Here is an 18,105-nt window from a genome sequence, read left to right as displayed (position 1 = left end):
ACAGTGAAGCCCCTCCTTGGCTGAGGGTCTCAGGGATACTTCTGGAGAAAGGGGCATCAGCGTTTCTGCCTCCTTTGGAGAGACCCCTCCCTGCATTTCTTGAGGTTTGGGGTAGTTGCTACCTTGGTGTCTTGAAGGGACCTGCGGACGGTTGCCTGACATTCAGGGAAAGTGGAACATCTGTCCTGCAGGATGTCTTCAGGACCCCCCCTCCCTCCCCACCCAAGCACCCCAAATTTCAAAGGCTGGCTTTGGAATTCCTATAGAGGAAGAGGAGGGGCCCTCCTACTCAGCCACCCCTTGTCCTCCTCTCCTTTGACACTGCCTGGGTCCCTGCATCGCTCAAGGAACCATCGCATCGGGCAATTGAGCAGGCTTCGTCAAAGGTGCCCAGGTGTAGAGCAGGAGATATCTGGTCCTCCTCCTTGGGGGAGGGGGGCTGGCTTTTATGAGCAATGCCCCCTGCGGCAGCCAAAAGTTATCACCTGGGCTTTGGTCTGAAGGGTGTAAAGCAACAGCCCTTGCAGGGCAGGTGGGGAAGTTGGAGACTGAATTCCAGGTAAGGAAAATGGCCATCATCACCATCATCCATCATCTTCATCCATGATCATCTTCTTCCACTATCACCATCATCATCTTCATCCATCATCTTCATCCATCCTCATCATTTTCATGCATCATCATCCATTATCATCATCATCCATGTTCATCATCTTCATCCATCCTCATCTTCATCCTCATCCATCAACATCCGTCATCATCACCTTCATCCATTATCAACTTCATTCATCATCCATTATCTTCCCTCATCATTCATCTTCCCCATCCATCTTCCTCCTCCTCTTCCTCAACCATCATCCCTCCTCCTCCTCCTCCTCCTCCTCCTCCTCCTCCTCCTCCTCCTCCTCCTCCTGCTGGAGCTGCAAGGGGTCAGAGGAGGCAAGCCGACCCCCAGAGAGCAGCCCTTCAGATCATCCAAGGACCTCTGGAAGAAAAGGGGGCCTTATTGCTTCACAGCAGGACATGTCACTAAGTGGGTGGTCGAGGGAGGGGTCCTTTGGCCAGGTGGAAGGACCGGTGGAAACCTTGGATGACAGGGGTTTTGGGCACAGAGGACAGGGGAGTCTGCAAAGTGTGTGTGTGTGTGTGTGTGTGTGTGTGTGTGTGTGTGTGTGTGTGAAAGAGAGGGTCTTTGAACCTGGCCCCCCTCCTCCTCCTCCTCCCTCAAATTTACCCGCTCCTGCCATCCGCAGCCCGAATTAACCCTGCCCATTGTGTGCGCTGGTGGGGTGAAGGGAGAGGGAAAGGGGGGACGAGGAGCAGAGGAAATTGACCCATCTGACAAAGAGGACCCCCGACTCACTAATTGCTTCCCCTCCACTAGCCCCCTCCCTTCCTGGCCTCCGCATCTGTTGGGTGGGGTCCCACTTCCCAGACAGCCCTTCCAGGGCTCCTCTGCAAAGTCCGTTCTTGGCTCCTGGCAGGGTCTTCCTCTGGCTGAAAGAGACACACACTCCTTTCCCTCTCCCCCCTTTTTTTTCTTTTTCTCTTTCTCTCTCTCTCTCTCTCTCCCTTCCTTTTTCTTTCTCTTCTTTCTCTCTTTCTCTTTCTCATTTTCTTTCTTTCTCTTTCTTTCCCTCTTTTTCTCTCTGTTTCTTTCCTTTTTTCTCTTTCTTTCCCTTTCTTTCTCTTTCCCTCTCTTACTTCCTTTCTCTTTCTCTTTCTCTTTCTCTTTCTCTTTCTCTTTCTCTTTCTCTTTCTCTTTCTCTTTCTTTCTTTCTTTCTTTCTTTCTTTCTTTCTTTCTTTCTTTCTCTCTTTCTTTCTTTCTTTTTTTCTCTCTCTCCTTCACTTTCCCTCTCTTTCAGAAAACCTCCAGGGGTTTTTAATGTGTACATCCGCAGTCCCCAGGGCTCATGACTGACAGATTCCTTGCCTGTGTATTTCAAACCCAGCCTTCTCTTTAAACGGAACCCAGCTGGGCGTCTCCAATATCAACCAGTTCTACCTCTGCCATGTTCATGGCATGCAGAAGGAACCCGGGATGACTCAACGGGGTGAGATCTACCACTCAGCCAGAAGGGAGGGAGGGGGGGATCCTTTTTTCCTTTCCCAATTTCTCCTAATTGTAGTTCCGCAGAGCTTTTCTGCCTCCAGATAATAAACACATGTCCCCCCGTCGCACATTCTCAAGATCCAGCTGACATGCCACCCAGATTATGGCATCTTGCCAGCACGGCCTGAATTCCAAATTCTTTCCAAATCCTCCGTCAATGAAATCATTAGAGACAGGGGTAGCCCCCAGGAGCCCCTCTGCAGAGGCCAGTTCCAGCTGCAGTGGTCAAGGGGGCTGGGGGGCCACGGGAGCTGGAGTCCAATCCTTCCACAGAGGGGGACGTATCTATTTCCAGCCTGTATAGATACCCTAAAGCAGGGGTCTCCAACCTTTAAGACTTGTGGACTTCAAACCTCCAGCCAACAGTGAAAACAGTCATCCAGTGGAAGCCTTCAGAAGTGGTGGGAGCTTCATCCCTGGAGGCTTTCAAGAAGAGACTGGACTGCCATCTGTCAGGAATGGTGTAGGGTCTCCTGCTTGGGCAAAGGGGGGTTGGACTAGATGACCTCCAAGGTCCGTCCCAACTCTGTTATTCTGTTCTGATGATGATGATGATGATGATGATGATGATGATGATGATGATGATGTAAGAAGGTTTAACTCAACTATCCTCACGTTGATTGACCAACTTGGTTGAGAAATGTAGGAATCAGGGGTGAAATCCAGCAGGTTCTGACAGGTTCTGGAGAACCGGTAGCAGAAACTTTGAGCAGTTCGGAGAACCAGCAAATACCACCCCTGGCTGGCCCCAGAGTGGGATGGGAATGGGGATTTTGCAATATCCTTCCCCCAGGAGTGGAGAGGGAATGGGGATTTTTGCAGTATCCTTCCCCTGGTATGCCCATCAAGCCACGCCCACAGAACCGGTAGTAAAAAAATTGGGATTTCACCACTGCTAGGAACTCACCCAAAACGTGGAGAAGCACCAGAAATGGTTCATGCTCCATTCCAGGTGTCTTCCTTTCCATGTTTCTTAGACCTCGGCTTTTGTCTTCCAAAAATATTGCAAATAGCCACAGGCAAATATGTCCCCTTCAAGAGAGGAATCCCAGGGTCCTAGGGCTGGAAGGGACCTCGGAGGTCTTCTAGTCCAACCCCCACACAAGGGAAGAGCCGTATACAGGTAGTCTTCGACTTACGATGACAACATTTCCATTGCTAAGCGAGACGGTTGTTAAGTGAGTTTTTGACTCATTTTACAACCTTTCTTGCCACAGTTGTTAAGTGAGCCACTGAGATTCTTAAGGATAAGGATAAGAATAATTTTATTTCTATACCGCCCCTCTCCCGAAGGACTCGGGGCGGTGTACAGCCAGGTAAAAACACAAATACAAATATCACAATTTAAATTTAAAAATTATTAAAAGTATTACATTTAAGGCCAATTAACTAAAAAACCCAAAAATTTAAGAACTCCGAATTTAAAACTCAATTTATGAAGCTAGCCCTGCCTGTCGGAAGAGCAGGGTCTTAAGAGCACAGCGGAAAACTCGGAGGTCGCCCAAGGGGATCCCAGGGAGCCCCGGGGCACAGTGCCCGTCATAAATACAGGTCAGTTGCCAAGTGGCTGAATTTTGATCACGTGACCCCGGGGATGCGGCAACGGTCGTAAGTGTGAAAAACAGCCATAAGTCCCTTTTTTTCAGTGCCACCGTTACTTTTTCAACTGTCTCTAAATGAACTGTTGTAAGATCGACTCAGCCTTCCATCCTTTCTAAGGTGGGTAAAATGAGGACCTGGATTGTGGGGGCAATAAACTGACTTTGTATAAAATATACAAAAGAATGAAGGCTATTGCTTAACGCCTTGTAAGCCGCCCTGAGTCTCCGGAGAAGGGCGGCATATAAAAATAAATAAATAAATAATTAAAAAAAAAAAGTCAAGGACGTTCTGCAGCCTTATAGAGATCATCATTCCCTGTTGACCACGATGGCAAACCATCCAGGCTAAAGTATTATCCATGTTTATGCTCTGCAGGAATCTTGGGAAAAAACCCTCGGCAGAATCTCTGCTCATCCAGACAATCGCAAACTTTTCCGATGGTCCCTATCGGCCCCACTTTTCCAGGCCCCCCTGCCCCCCACCCCCCCACGCCTGCCCAGGCAACCTGCCTATTGTGCGATGTGTCACTTGTCAAACACATTGGCCGGCCAAGGCAAGCGGGGCTGGTGAAAAGCCCAGCGGGCGGCTGCACTAGGCCACTAATTAGGGGCAGCGGCCGAGGGTTCCCAGACACACCTGCAGGGTCATGTGACTCGGTGGGAGGGGGGCAGGCGGGGGGGGTTGTGGTACCGAGGGATGGACCGGACAGGGAGGGTTTTGCAAAAAGCAAACCCTGGCGTGTCAAAGCGCATTTGCAGGCAGAGTTTGATGCCGTGTTTTTCAAACTTGGCAACTTGAAGGGACGAAGACTTGCGGAATTCCCCCATGCTTTGAATTGTGTGGACTTGACTTCAACTCCCAGAATCCCCCAGCCAGCAGGCTTTCAGATGGGTGGACTACAACTCCCAGAATCCCCCAGCCAGCAGGCTTTCAGATGGGTGGACTACAACTCCCAGAATCCCCCAGCCAGCAGGCTTTCAGATGGGTGGACTACAACTCCCAGAATCCCACAGCCAGCAGGCTTTCAGATGGGTGGACTACAACTCCCAGAATCCCCCAGCCAGCAGGCTTTCAGATGGGTGGACTACAACTCCCAGAATCCCCCAGCCAGCAGGCTTTCAGATGGGTGGACTACAACTCCCAGAATCCCCCAGCCAGCAGGCTTTCAGATGGGTGGACTACAACTCCCAGAATCCCCCAGCCAGCAGGCTTTCAGATGGGTGGACTACAACTCCCAGAATCCCCCAGCCAGCAGGCTTTCAGATGGGTGGACTACAACTCCCAGAATCCCCTAGCCAGCATGCCTTAAACTGTGGGGACTGCAACTCCCAGAATCCCACAGCCAAAATGATTTCAGATGGGTGGATTACAACTCCCAGAATCCCCCAGCCAGCTGGCTTTCAGATGGCAGGACTACAACTCCCAGAATCCCCCAGCCAGCAGGCTTTTCAGATGGGTGGACTGCAATTCCCAGAATCCCACAGTCAAAATGCTTTCAGATGGGTGGACTGCAACTCCCAGAACCCCTCAGCCAGCATGCCTTAAACTGGGGGGGACTAGAACTCCCAGAATTTGAGGTGCCTTTGAGCAGCCGAGAGGTGGAAAGGAGGGGCCTCCTGCCATCCTTCCTCCCAGTCGGAAACTCCACTATTTGCTGATGTGTCCGTTAATAACAAAACCCGGGGAGGCTTTGCAGTCGCTCCAGCCGGCTGGTTCTTGCTTCAGCCGCTCGATCCCGGCTGCGGGACCCGTTCAAGGTCACGGGAATCTCTGGATGACGGTAAGGGATCCCGTGAGGAAGGAAGCTTCAGGAAACCAGGAGGGGCATTTAAGCAAGGAGTTTATTTTGGTACCCTGTGGCTTATCATACACGGGCTTCCAAGGCATAGTAACATGGCACTCAAATTAAATACACAGTCAAACATGAATGTTAAAAAGATCCATACAGCGAGTCCTCAAACTTACAACGGTTCACTTAGTGACCATTCAAAGCTACAACGGCAAAACGGGAAAAAGTGACTTGGGATCATTTTCCACACTTACGACCGTTACGGCATCCCCGTGGACACATCATTAAAATTCGGACGGATGGCAACTGAGTCATATTTATGACGGTCACAGCGTCCCCGGGGTCACGTGATCCCCTTTCCCGACCTTCCGACAAGCCAAGTCGACGGGGAAAGCCAGACTCACTTAGTGACCTAGGTGTGTCTAAGTTATCAACGGCAGCGATTCGCTTAACAACGGCGGCAAGGAAGGTGGTAAAATGGGGCAAAACTCACTTAACGAATGTCTCACTTAGCAACAGAAATTTCGGGCTCCATTGTGGTCGTAAGTCGAGGACCCCCTGTATTCAGATACCCACGTCTTGGCCATCTAACCAGTGAAGGGCTGCATAAAAATATCTATAAAAAAATAAATCAGAAACTGGACCGATATATTCCTTCAGCTGACAGGCGGTCACGATGTGATCTACAGTTTGACGTGGGACCCCCTCTGGTCCCACTGAGGGGGAGATACTATGCCCCATTTATACAGGTACTCCTCGACTTACGACCACAATTGTTAAGTGAATCCGCCTTCCCCGTTGACTTGACTGGTCAGAAGGTCGCGTGACCTTGGGGACACTGCGACCGTCATAAGTATGAACCAGTGGCCAAGCGTCTGGATTTTGATCACCTGACTATGGGGAGGCTGCAACGGTCGTAAGCGTGAAACATGATCGTAAGTCAATTTTTTTCCAGGGCCCGTTGTCACTTTGAAAAGGTCACTAAAGGAACGGTTTGTAAGTCAGGGACTAGCTGCAGTTCAAAACCTGGCACCTTTTGGGTGGGAGTTGAAGTCAACTTTGAAAAAACGTTGTCCTGGAACAGGGGGTCTCCAACCTTGGCAACGTTAAGACTTGTGGACTTCAACTCCCAAAATTCCTCAGCCAGCAAGTCATCAAGTTGCCAACTGGACTGGAAGACCTCCAAGGGCCCCCTCCGCCTCTGTTATTCTTTTTCAGTCTCCAGGGCCCATGCTTCTCAGCCACCAGAGATAATAAGACCCATAATCCACCGACCTCTGGAATAATCAGCTTCCCCCTCTCTAGGAAATTCCCAACGGGCAGGAAACACATCAGGGAAACAAGGAAGCAATGTCCATCTTGCAAATCAGCCAAGGTTTCAGCCTTGCCACTGGGACATCTGACCATGCGCGAATGCCACCTCGATTTGAACCGGGTCTTTTTCTCTCACTCAAGCAAACAAACTTTCTCACAGCCTAAAAATGAGAGCCTTCGCCCCGTTGCATTGTTCCCTCACAATCACACACCCACAAAATACACTCACTCAGCCTGGGGATGAGTGATGTAGTTCCGAGTCACGGCTTGGAAATGTTCCTTGACCCCATCTGGAGCTCCTGGCAAACCCCGGATTCCGACATCCACCCTTGGTAAGCCATGTTCCTTCAAACAAACAATGCTGGTTTGCAGGAAAGCAAGCCAGCCTCCAACAGTTTGCAGGCTTTTATACCAGATCCAAGAGGCCCGGCAGGACAACTCTGCCCTGCCCTGGGGTGTGTTGCGTTTGCACACAGCAAAATCTGTTTGCTGTAAACTTGGAGGCAGCTGCAAAGGTGGTCAGCAGGTTGGAAAGTTCCTGCCTCACCTGTTCTAAGCAGGTTTGTCCCAACAACGCTGGGATTTCTCTTTGCTGCAAACTCACGACAGCTTTCTGCCCTTCTTTTCCTGCTGTGCAAATGCCTTTCGGAAATTGGGATTATTATTTTTTTTTTGCCAGGTTTTGCAAAAATCCTTGAGCAAGGAGACTCTTGGAGAAAGGCACTAAAGCCATCGGAGGGTGAAGTCCTATTAACTTTTTCAAACTTGGCTGCTTTTAGGTAGGTGGACTTCAACTCCCAGAATTCCCCCTGCCGGCCATGCTCCCAAGTCCATCTATCTTGAAAGTGGCAGAAATCCTTGACCAAGGAGAAGGATTAAAGCCACCCGGAGGTGAACCCCTTTCTCCTGTTATTAACTTCCTTTTTTTCAAAGTTGGCCGCTTTCAGGTAGGTGGACTTTAACTCCCAGAATTCCTCTGACAGCCCGTGCTGGAAGGGAATTCCTGGGAGTTGAAGTCCAGCTGTCTTAAAGTGGCACAAATCCTTGACCAAGGAGATTCTTTGAAAAGGACATTGAAACTGGGGCCTTGGTAGTACAGTGGTCTAAAGCACCCTGTTATTAACACAGCTGCCTGCAATTTCTGCAGGTTCGAATCTTACCAGGCTCAAGGTTGACTCAGCCTCCATCCTTTCTAAGGTAGATTAAATGAGGACCCAGTTTTGTGGGGGCAATAAGCTGACTTTGTATGAATATACAAAAGTATGAAGGCTATTGCTTAACGCATTGTAAGCCGCCCTGAGTCTCCGGAGAAGGGCGGCATATAAATCAAATTTTTAAAAAAAAACAAAAACTAGGTTTAACAGTGATAGTTTTGTGCTATTAAGCCCGGTGGCTGGCAGGGGAATTCTGGGAATTGAAGTCCAACCATTAAACTTGGTGGCTGGCAGGGGAATTCTGGGAGTCTGGGAAGGGAAGTCCAGCTGTCTTAAAGTTGCCAAGTTTGAGAAAGACTGCTGTAGATGACAATGGTGCTAAAGCAGAGGTTTTTTAATTGTTGGATGGAGGGGAGGGTTGCACTTAATTTTTCTGGTGGGGGGGAGGAGAGAAAACAGTTATAAACTGACACGGCTGCATTCTGCTGTCTCCTTTTCTGAAGTTTGGGTCTTTTCGTTAGAGAGAGACGTACTAAAGACCTTTGCTCTTTTCAAATGCATGTTTTGACAGGGTCTAAAGTTTAGGAGGAAGTAGTAGGATTGTATAAATATGATTGTGCAACCAAAGCTAAAATTCACAGAGGATAATATTGTCTTGAATGATGGACGTATGGCCAGATATCGAAGCTTCAGCACCGGAATAAATAAATATACGGTTTTTTCACTCAGTGGATTGAAAATCTGATGGCCCTCCCCAACAATGAGTGGTTGTGTAGTCCTCGACATACGGCCACAATTGAGCCCCACATTGCTGTTGCTAAGCGGGACGGTTGTGAAGTGAGTTTTGCCCCATTTTACGACCTGTCTGGCCACAATTGTGAAGCAAATCCCTGCCCATTGTTAAGCAACACAATTGTTAAATGAATCTTGACTTTGCTTTGTCAGAAAGTCACAAAAAAAGTAATCGCGTGACACCTCCCGCCCCCCCGAGATGCTGGTGACCGTCATAAGTATGAGCCGGTTGCCCAATGTCCAAATTTTTATTATGGAAAAACGGCTGTAAGTCATTTTTTTCAGTGCCATTGTAACTTTGAATGGTTGCTAAACAAACTTGTTGTAAGTTGAGGACTACCTGTATAGAGGTAGACTTTGTACAAGTGGTTCTCAACTTATGAATGCTCACTTAGTGACCCTTTGAAGCAATGGTGGACCCCCTCCCCAAAAAGGACTTGAGAAAAGGCTACTTCAGTGTCCGGCAATGACCTGACTGTAATTTAGGGCAGGGGTCTCCAACCTTGGAAATTTTAAAGACCTGTGGACTTCAACTCCCAGAATTCCTCAGCCAGCAAAGCTGGGAGTTGAAGTCCACAAGTCTTAAAGTTGCCAAGGTTGGAGACCCCTGATTTAGGACGTTTTTAGCAAAAAAAAAACAGTATTTACATCTGGTTTTTGGCAGAAATGCCCCATAATGAACAATGGATTCATTTAACAACGGTAGCATTCATTTAACAACCAGCACCCACCAACCCCAAAAAAGGTCACAAAATCTGGTTGTCCCCATGATGACTTGTTATTGATTAAAAAGCAATAAGGATCATTAAATAAGTTTGGTTCTTTCATTGCTTTAGAAAATAGGTTTATGTTTTCTTCAAAGCAGGTGGTCACACATTTTCTCCCTCAAATGCGTAGGAAAAGTGGATTGCCAAGCTTTAAGCAATTGTGGAAAATGTTTGGAGGGGGGACAAAGGTTTTGTGTCTCTCTCTCTCTGTGTGTTAGATTATCCACCTGTGATGAATACATCATGCTAAAATTTGAAGTCAGCACCTCGATCTCAAGACACCCAAGGTCAAACAGCGATAAAGGGGACCCTCTCCCTTTTCCCCCCACCGGTGTTGAGAGGGCAATACCTATTCATTCATTAATTCATTAATTAATTCATTCATTCCATTTCTACAACCCATTTCAATGAATGACTCTGACAGTTCCAACCCCGAGGATGGCAGGCAGTTGGCTGTGCCCTCTGGATCCTTCCTGGATGATCAGTGAGAAGGTGGTTTCTTCCCTGGCTTTGCAGCCCTCCTCCTTCAGCCCATCATCCCCAGCCCGAGGGGTGACAGCGGCAAGAACTTCGGGCAGTGAGAACAAGTTCTGGGACTCTGACTAGGACTCTCACTGGAGGGAGGGAGGGAGAGAAAGGAGGAAGGAATGGAAGGCAGGAAGGAGGGAGGGAGGGAGAAAGGGAAGGAAGGGAAGGAGCAAGAAAACAAGAAGGGAGGGAGGGGAAGGGAGGGAAGGAAGGAGAAAGGGAAGGGGAAGGAAATGAAAGAAAAGGGAGAGAGGAAAGGAAAAGAAGCAAGGAGAGGGAGGGAGGAAGCAATGCAGGAGCTGGAGAGGAAAGGGAAGAAAGAAGGAAGGAGGGAAAGGAAGGAAGGAGAAGAAGGGAGGGAAGGGAAGGAAGAAGAGAAAGGGGAGGGAAGAAGGAAGGAAGGAAGGAACCCTGGGAGGAAGAGAGGGAGGGGATGCTAAGATAATGACCATCATTTCAGAGCTCCCGCATCTCCCTTAAACTTTCTGGCCAATTCTGTCCCGACAGCCGATTCCTTCCTGCAGCCCCTTCGCGGGCTGAGCCCCCCGACCCCTTTCTCACCGGCTCAAAGGCGGCCCTCTGTCCCCTCCCCACCCCCAACTCGCGTCTCTCTGGCTTGGTGGACGCCACGGAAGGAAGACCCCCACGCCCCCCCCACCCCCAGCTCGTGCCCAACCCCCCGCCCCTCCCCCCCCAGTCACAGCAGGGAGCCGGCTTTGGCAGGAGCGGTGGTTTTAATATTTCCGTGCAAGGGGCGCACACCCACGCCCGCTCCCACTGCCACGCAGACCGGGGGCCGGGGGAGGTCGGTGGTGTCGGGTGTTCCCAGCCGGTGCGGGGGCCGGAGGCTGTCCTTGTCTTGGCCGCCCCGCTTTCACGGGCTGGCGGGCTCCTTGTGGCGGCGCGGCGGACTGTCTCTCCTCCCGAGGCGCGCGTAGGGCTCGAAGGCGGAGGGCCGTCGGTGGAGGCTGCCCGCGAGGGGCCCGGCGAAGCAGAGCGGGGCCGGGGCCGGGGCCGGGGGCGGGCGGGAGGCGGGCAGGGGGCTGAAGCCGGCCGTGGCCCCGGGGCTCTCCGCCTCCGCCTCCGCCTCCGCCCTGGGGCAGCCCCGGGGAAGGAGCGGGCGCGGCCGGCGGGAGCAGCGCGGGGGGCGCCGGCACCGAGAGGAGCCTCCCCTGCTCCAGCAGTCTCAGCAGGTTGCAGGTGGCGAAGGCCTCGGAGGGGGCCGCCGGGCCGCCGCGCTTCTCCGCCTCGCGGCTCTGGTCCTTCTTCTGCTTGGTGCGCCGGTTCTGGAACCACACCTTCACCTGCGGGGGAGGAGGAGGAGGGAGGGGAGGGGTCAGCAGCGCCCGGGGCCTCTTCCCCCGAGACCCCGAGCCCCAGGGAGGGCCTCCGGCGATTACACCACGCTCAATAGTCCTCCACCTTGGCCGCTTGAAGGTGGGCGGACTTCAACTCCCTGGATTCCTCAGCCACCGGGAGGGAGGGCAAGATAAGGGAAGGGAAGGGAGGAAGGAAGCAAGGAGAGGGAGGGAGGAGGCAAAGGAGGAGAGGGAAGGGGAGGGAGGGAGGGAGGGAGGGAGGGGAGAAAGGATGAAAATGAAGGAAGCAAGGAGAGGGAGGGGAGAAGGAAGGATGAAAAGGAAGGAAGGAAGGAAGGAAGAGGAAGGAGGGAGGGAGGAGGGAAGGAAGGAGAGGGAAGGGAGGGAGGAAGGAAGGATGAAAATGAAGGAAGGAAGGAAAGAGAGGGAGGGAGGAGGGAAGGGGAGGAAGGAGAGGGAAGGGAGGAAGGGAGAAAGGATGAAACTGAAGGAAGCAAGGAGAGGGAGGGAGAAGGAAGGAGAGGAGGGAGGGAGGAAGGAAGGATGAAAATGAAGGAAGGAAGGAAAGCAAGCAAGGAGAGGGAGGGGAGGAGGGAAGGGAGGAGAGGGAAGGGAGAGGAGGGAGAGAAAGGAATGAAAATGAAGGAAGCAAGGAGAGGGAGGGAGGAAGGGAGGAAGGAGAAGAGAAGGAGGGAGGGAGGGAGAAAGGATGAAAATGAAGGAAGCAAGGAGAGGGAGGAAGGAGGGAAGGAAGGAAGAGAGAAGGGAGGGAGGGAGAAAGGATGAAAATGAAGGAAGCAAGGAGAGGGAGGAAGGAGGGAAGGAAGGAGACAGAAGGGAGGGAGGGAGAAAGGATGAAAATGAAGGAAGAAGGAGAGGGAGGAAGGAGGGAAGGAAGGAGACAGAAGGGAGGGAGGGAGAAAGGATGAAAATGAAGGAAGGAAGGAGAGGGAGGAAGGAGGGAAGGAAGGAGACAGAAGGGAAGGGAGGGAGAAAGGATGAAAATGAAGGAAGGAAGGAGAGAGGGAGGGAGGGAAGAAGGTTGTTTTCTAGATGAACCAAGCACTGATATGTGTTTGCAGGGAGATTATCTTGGCCAAGATAACAAGAGGGATTGCTCTGGGCAAAAGGGACTGAAATCTTTTAAAGTCCAGAATGTGATAGTATTCTGAGGAGGGAGAGGGAGAGGAGAAGAGGAAGAGGAGGGGGGTTGGAGGAGGAGGAAGGAGGAGGAGGAGGAGGAGGAGAGGAGGAGGAAATCATATGAAGAATAGTGGTAGTAGCCCAACAGAATCTCTTCCTCTGGCCAGCCTGAATGAAAATCGCTTTGGCCTTTTGGTGGCCCTGATTTGCCTGCTCTGGCCTACCTGGTGGGGCTGGCCGTTCAGTGATACAATCTTCCCTGATTTGGGATTTATCAGGCTAAAAATAGGTCCCGGATGACACCAATCCATGGGGCTCAGGGAGGATTGTGAGCCCTTCCCAGAAGGGGAGAGAGAGACGCCAGAGAGGTTGCAGGACCCAGCCAGGGAGGGGGGTTTGTGTGTAATGGCAGTTTCTCTGCTCAACCCCTGCCCAGCTTGCTGGAGGTGGGAGCATCTTTTGACCCACCCCCTCCCCTTTGACAGAGCTGCATCAATCCGGAGTCTTCCCATAGGCCTTGCTGGACTGGTCTGCTCCAGGCTCCTGTCAATCAAGGCACCTGGTGGGGAGGGAGGGAAATGTCCAGGATGCTGATGCTCCAGAGACTGACTCTCTCTCTGTGTCCCACAAATACCCTTCTGAGAAAGTGAGGAGGAAGGGAGCAAAAATTGCCAATTTAAAACAGAAAAGAGGGCTATGTTCCAGAATGCAAAGGATTAGCATAGTGCTGAACATGGTATATACCTTCTTTCCTTCCTTCCTCCTCCCTCCCTCCCTCCCCACTCTCTCTTTCTCTTTCTTTCTTATTTATTTATTTATGTATTTAATTTATATTGACGCCTATTTGCCCATGGTGACTCAAGACAGCTTATAAAATATAAAATCTCATTTAAAAAAATAAAACTAATAAAAAGAATCAAATAAATTAATATAATATAATAAAACTACCCCCCCGCCGCCCCAGTGACAGCAGATCACATGAGCCATTTAATGGGCTCCATCCCGCTGTGGGCTCCCCAGGCCCACTGGCAAAATCACAACTTCAGCACCTTCTGGAAGAGTATTAGAGTGGGAGCCATTCTAATCTCTGGGGGGATGATGTTCCAGAGAGAGGGAGCTACCACGGAGAAGGCCCTTCCTTCCTTTCTTCCTTTCCCTCCCTCCCTCCTTCCTCCCTCTTCCTTCCTTCCTTTTTCCTTCTTTCTTTCTTTCTTTCTTCTCTTTCTTTCTCTTTTCTTTCTTTCTCTTTCTTTCTTTCTTTCTTTCTTTCTTCTCTTTCTTTCTTTCTTTCTTTCTTTCTTTCTTTCTTTCTTTCCTCTAGTTCCCAGCAGCTTCCTTGTAAGACTTCCTACTCCTCTCTTTCTGTCTGTCATGGCAGCTGGTGCCAACATTGCCAAGTTTCTTGGGCTCCCGAGCTTTTGTTAACTGGGCTGGTTGGCTTGCTGGCCTCCACTCCCTTCCTCCCGTTCTTTCCTTCTCTCCTTGATTAATTTTCATCTGTTGCTTCTTGTCCTGTTTTCAGATGTTTTGGAAGACAGGTTGACCCCCTTCCTCCTCTCTGTGGCTGCCCCTCAAATCTTGGAAGGCTGCTATCCTGTCTCCCCTGGTCCTTCTCTTCACTAGACTAGCCAGGCCCAGTTCCTGCAACCGTTCTTCGTATGTTTTAAGCCTCCAGTCCCAGTTCAAGGCCACCTGTGTGCCTCCACAGAGCGATCCTTTACCTGTGGTTTTGTCCCCCTGGGATGCTGGAGCAGCTCAGGTGACTTCTGGGCTTCAGGAAATGCCCTGCTGAGCCAGTCCTTGGAGGAAGACCCGGGGAGGGGGGTGCCTGTGGGGTTGGGTAGGAAATGCCCTTTCGGCCTTTGGGCTAAGTCTCCCCTGCCCCAGCTGGGCTCAGCAGGAACCTGAACCCTGTGGCAGTCGGTTAGATTTGCCTCTCAGGTCCTGACCCCTGACACGGCGGCGGTTAATTACGGTGCTGGCATCTTCCTTCCAAGGTCGCCGCCCTGCTCTCGCCCAGGAGATCGGGGAGGGGGGCAGAGAAGAGGGTCCCCAAGAGGAACAGCAGTCGGAAAGGACACTCTTGCCTGGCAAATAATGATAGAGTGATAATACAGGCAAGCAGGCCAAATCCAAATTTCTGCTGCTAAGTGAGACAGCTGCTAAGTGAGTTTTGCCCCCATTCCCAACCAAGCTTCTTAGAGGAGAAGCAAAACCTTTTCAAGGAAAAAACAGCCAAGGAAGTCCAGTCGCCTTTCGAAGAAACCGTGGATGACCCTGGACGATGGAGAGTCTCCATAGAGAGATCTGTTCTGATTGGCTTCCAGCAGCCGTTAGAAGGTCCAGCCAGGGTTATTGAGAGAGCCACAAATTGTGCGCCGTGCAAAGAGACGTTGCAGGCTGAGTGAACCTACCAGCCTCAAATGGAACGGATGATGTTGCAAAAGGCAGCTGGACTTTCTTGGGGTTTTTTTTCCCTTGAAGTCCACATTCTGGCCAGAGAGGACTGCTGGTTGGAAAGAGGGGTCAAAGAGGCCATCAAGGTTAAAATGGAGCAGCCCCTCTCTCAACCGTGGGGGAGGGATACGACACCCCCCTCCCCATCTCCTGTTCACAACGCAGCCCTTTCGGCAGTTCCAAGAAGGCTCCGCGGGCATCTGAGGGACCGTCTCTTGCCGGTCACGTCTTCCCAACCCGCTAGAGCAGGGAGGCAAGGCATGTTGCAGATCCCGTCTACTAAAGAGATCCATCTGGCGGGACCCAGAAGAAGGGCCTTCTCCGTGGTGGCTCCCTCCCTCTGGAAGGTCGTTCCCCCCCCAAAGATTAGAACGGCCCCCCACCCCAACCCTCTTCTGGATGGCCCTGAAGATCTGGCTCTGCCAGCGGGCCCGGGATGGAGGCCATTAAATGGCTCCTCTGATCTGCTGTCACTGGGGTGAGGTGGGGATTATTTTATTATATTATACTATATTAATTGGTTTGATTCTTTTTATTAGTTTTATTGTTTTAAATGAGATTTTATATTCTGTGAGCCGCCTTGCGTCCCCATGGGCGAATAGGCGGCAATATAAAATTTAATAAATAAATAAATAAATTTGATTCAGGGGACCCTGAGGACACAGATAAACCTCCAAGGGGCCTCAAGGGACTCTCAGAGAGAGGACTAACAACCAGAGGACTGCAAGGAATGTAAATCCTTCCATTCCCCACCATTCAGTCAGAACTGAAGAAGCTTCCTGGATGAGAAGCAAAACATTTTCAAGCAAAAAAAAAAAACCCAAGAAAGTCCAGTTGCCTTTTTGGGAAAAAATCACATTTGGGGACAACCATAATCCCTGAAGTCCATTCCTTCTTGCCCTCTGAAACTGCCCTGATCATTCTAGACCATCAGGTCTTCTTCAGAGCACAAGAAGGACAAAAAGTGCTGAAGCCACCAGAGATGCAAGCTGTGGAAGCCCAAGGGATGTTATGGCCGAGTCTTCCCCCCACCTCCCTCTCTCCCTCTCCCTCTGTCTCCCACCCTCTTTGTGTCCCTTTCCTCCCTCTCTTTCTCTCTCCCTCCCTCCCTCTCCCTCTCCCTCTTTCTCTCCCTCCCTCTCTCTCTCTCTTCCTCTCCCCTCCCTCTCCCCTCTCTCCTTCTCCCCTCCCTCTCCCCTCTCTCCCTCCCTTCCACCCCTTTCTCCCCTCCCTCCCTCTCTCTGTCCCTCCCTCTTTCTCTCTCCCTCTCTCTGTCCCTCTTCCCCCCCTTTCTGTCCCTCTTTCTCTCTCCCTCCCTCTCTCTGTCCCTCCCCCTCTTTCTTTCTCCCCTCCCTCTCCCTCCCTCCCTCTCCCTCTTTCTCTCCCTCCCTCTCTCTCCCTCTCCCTCTCCCCCTCCCCTCTCCCCTCTCTCCCTTCCTCCACCCCTTTCTCCCCTCCCTCCCCTCTCTCTGTCCCTCTCCCTCCCCCTCTTTCTTTCTCCCTCCCTCCCTCCCTCTCTTACCTGGGTCTCCGAAAGGTTGAGCTGCCTGGGCTAATTCCGTCCTTTCTCTGCCCACGACATAGTGGCAGCGCTGGAATTCCAGCTCCAGCCGATACAGCTGTTCTGCGGTGAAGGAGGTGCGGGTCCTCTTGGGCCGGTCCAGATCCAGGCCTTTGGGAAGGACGATCTCCCCGGATGGTCCCTTTCGCATCTGGAGGAACCAACAAAGACAGACGCGTCACTCTTCCCCCTTCACAGCTTCCCTGGGCCTGTGACGGTAAAGCCAAGAAGTAACGGGGCCCGATCCAACGCAGAAGATTCTGGAAATTAGCCTAAAATGGATATTTTTCCTCTTAGGATTACAGGCAATCCTCCAGCCCAAATTTTCTGTTGTTAAGTGAGACATTTGTTAAGTGAGTTTTGCCCCCTTCCTTTTGCGGCCTTCCTTGCCACTGTTGTTAAGTGAATCACTGCAGTGGATAAGTTGGTAAGACGGTTGCTAAGTGAGTCTGGCTTCCCCCTTGATTTTTGCTTCTCACAAAAAGGGATCACATGACCCTGGGATACTGCGACCGTCATAAATACGAACCAGTTCCCAAACGGCTGAATTTTGATCACGTGACCGTGGGGGGGGGATGCTGGGGAGAACGGTCACTAAATGAACTGTTGTAACTCGAGGACCCCCTGTACTGGAAAGAAGCTTGGGGGAAAAAAAATCTGGAGCTTTGATATTGCATATATGCTGACTGCAGCGAGAATTCTTTGCGGGCAAAAATGGAAAGAGACGTCCATTCCCACAGTGGAAGAATGGTGGGAAAAGGGATGGGAAAATTAATGATTTTAATCAGCGAGTTAAAATAATCCAGGTTTGTTTCTGCTTGGATACCACTGCTAGACTTTGTGCTTGAGACCGAAAAAATATATATATGAAATCTTGACTTTGGGGTTTGCTGATTAAATTTGTGGGTTAGAAACGTCGTATTTACTGAATAATAGTGGGGGGGGGGGAAGGGAGAGAGAAATCTGCGCCCCGCCTTCGCCCAAAGAGACCCCTGCTGGCAGGAAGAGGGCACTGCATGCTCGGTGGCAAAAGCCATTCCTGAAGAATGCAATTTTAGCGACCTGACGCTTCTAAAAAAATGTGTGAAAAATGAAAAAACCATGCCAGGAAAGCTGCAGGGGCCTTTCGAGGCAATTCCCAGGAGTCAAAACTGACTCAAAGGCACATTCACACATGCACACACAGACATTCAGAGAGGGGTCCGATTTGCTCCTTTTCCCAAACATCCAGATATCTTAGATCGCAGCTGCCATTATTTCCCAATCACCACCTTGTGCACCGACTCACTGGAAATCTCTTTAGATACACAGACCCCCTTTACCTTACATTATTAGCTTTTGGCAATGCATGCCATCCCTTTGGTACAGGTGCCCAGCTTCTGCGTAAATTGCCGTGCATCAAAACAGAAACAAACCTGTTAATACACTCCAATTAACCTGGATGCTCAATTAGCCTGGTTTTAATCGTCCAGCCGAGCATCTCTCCTTCTCCTCTGTTTGAAATGTCTACCCCAAAAGGGGAGACTGATCAGTACAAGGCAAATACAAATACACGGTGCGTGAGA

General features: G+C 50.9%; 2 protein-coding genes across 2 annotated transcripts in view; both read right to left on the bottom strand.

The window, feature by feature from the left end:
- Positions 1–8,534, bottom strand: part of ATP6V1B1 (ATPase H+ transporting V1 subunit B1) — a 41,765-nt gene extending 33,231 nt beyond the window's left edge. The window contains exons 1-3 of the mRNA XM_070949182.1: positions 8,445–8,534; positions 7,054–7,326; positions 2,716–2,719 (exon numbers count right to left, since the gene is read on the bottom strand). Of these exons, the coding sequence (XP_070805283.1) occupies positions 2,716–2,719; positions 7,054–7,326; positions 8,445–8,534 (367 nt within the window). The remainder of the gene's footprint in view (positions 1–2,715; positions 2,720–7,053; positions 7,327–8,444) is intronic.
- A 2,324-nt stretch (positions 8,535–10,858) lies between these two features.
- Positions 10,859–18,105, bottom strand: part of VAX2 (ventral anterior homeobox 2) — a 28,472-nt gene continuing 21,225 nt past the window's right edge. The window contains 5 exon segments of the mRNA XM_070948743.1: positions 10,859–11,103; positions 11,162–11,364; positions 16,502–16,528; positions 16,530–16,670; positions 16,672–16,691. Coding sequence (XP_070804844.1) covers positions 10,935–11,103; positions 11,162–11,364; positions 16,502–16,528; positions 16,530–16,670; positions 16,672–16,691 — 560 coding nt within the window. The 3' untranslated portion in view covers positions 10,859–10,934.

This window comes from Pituophis catenifer, unplaced genomic scaffold, assembly GCF_029215685.1.
Source record: "Pituophis catenifer annectens isolate HBS135680 unplaced genomic scaffold, rPitCat1.0.hap2 SCAF_8, whole genome shotgun sequence".
Taxonomy (NCBI): domain Eukaryota; kingdom Metazoa; phylum Chordata; class Lepidosauria; order Squamata; family Colubridae; genus Pituophis; species Pituophis catenifer.
This window is presented reverse-complemented; position numbering and strand designations above follow the sequence as displayed.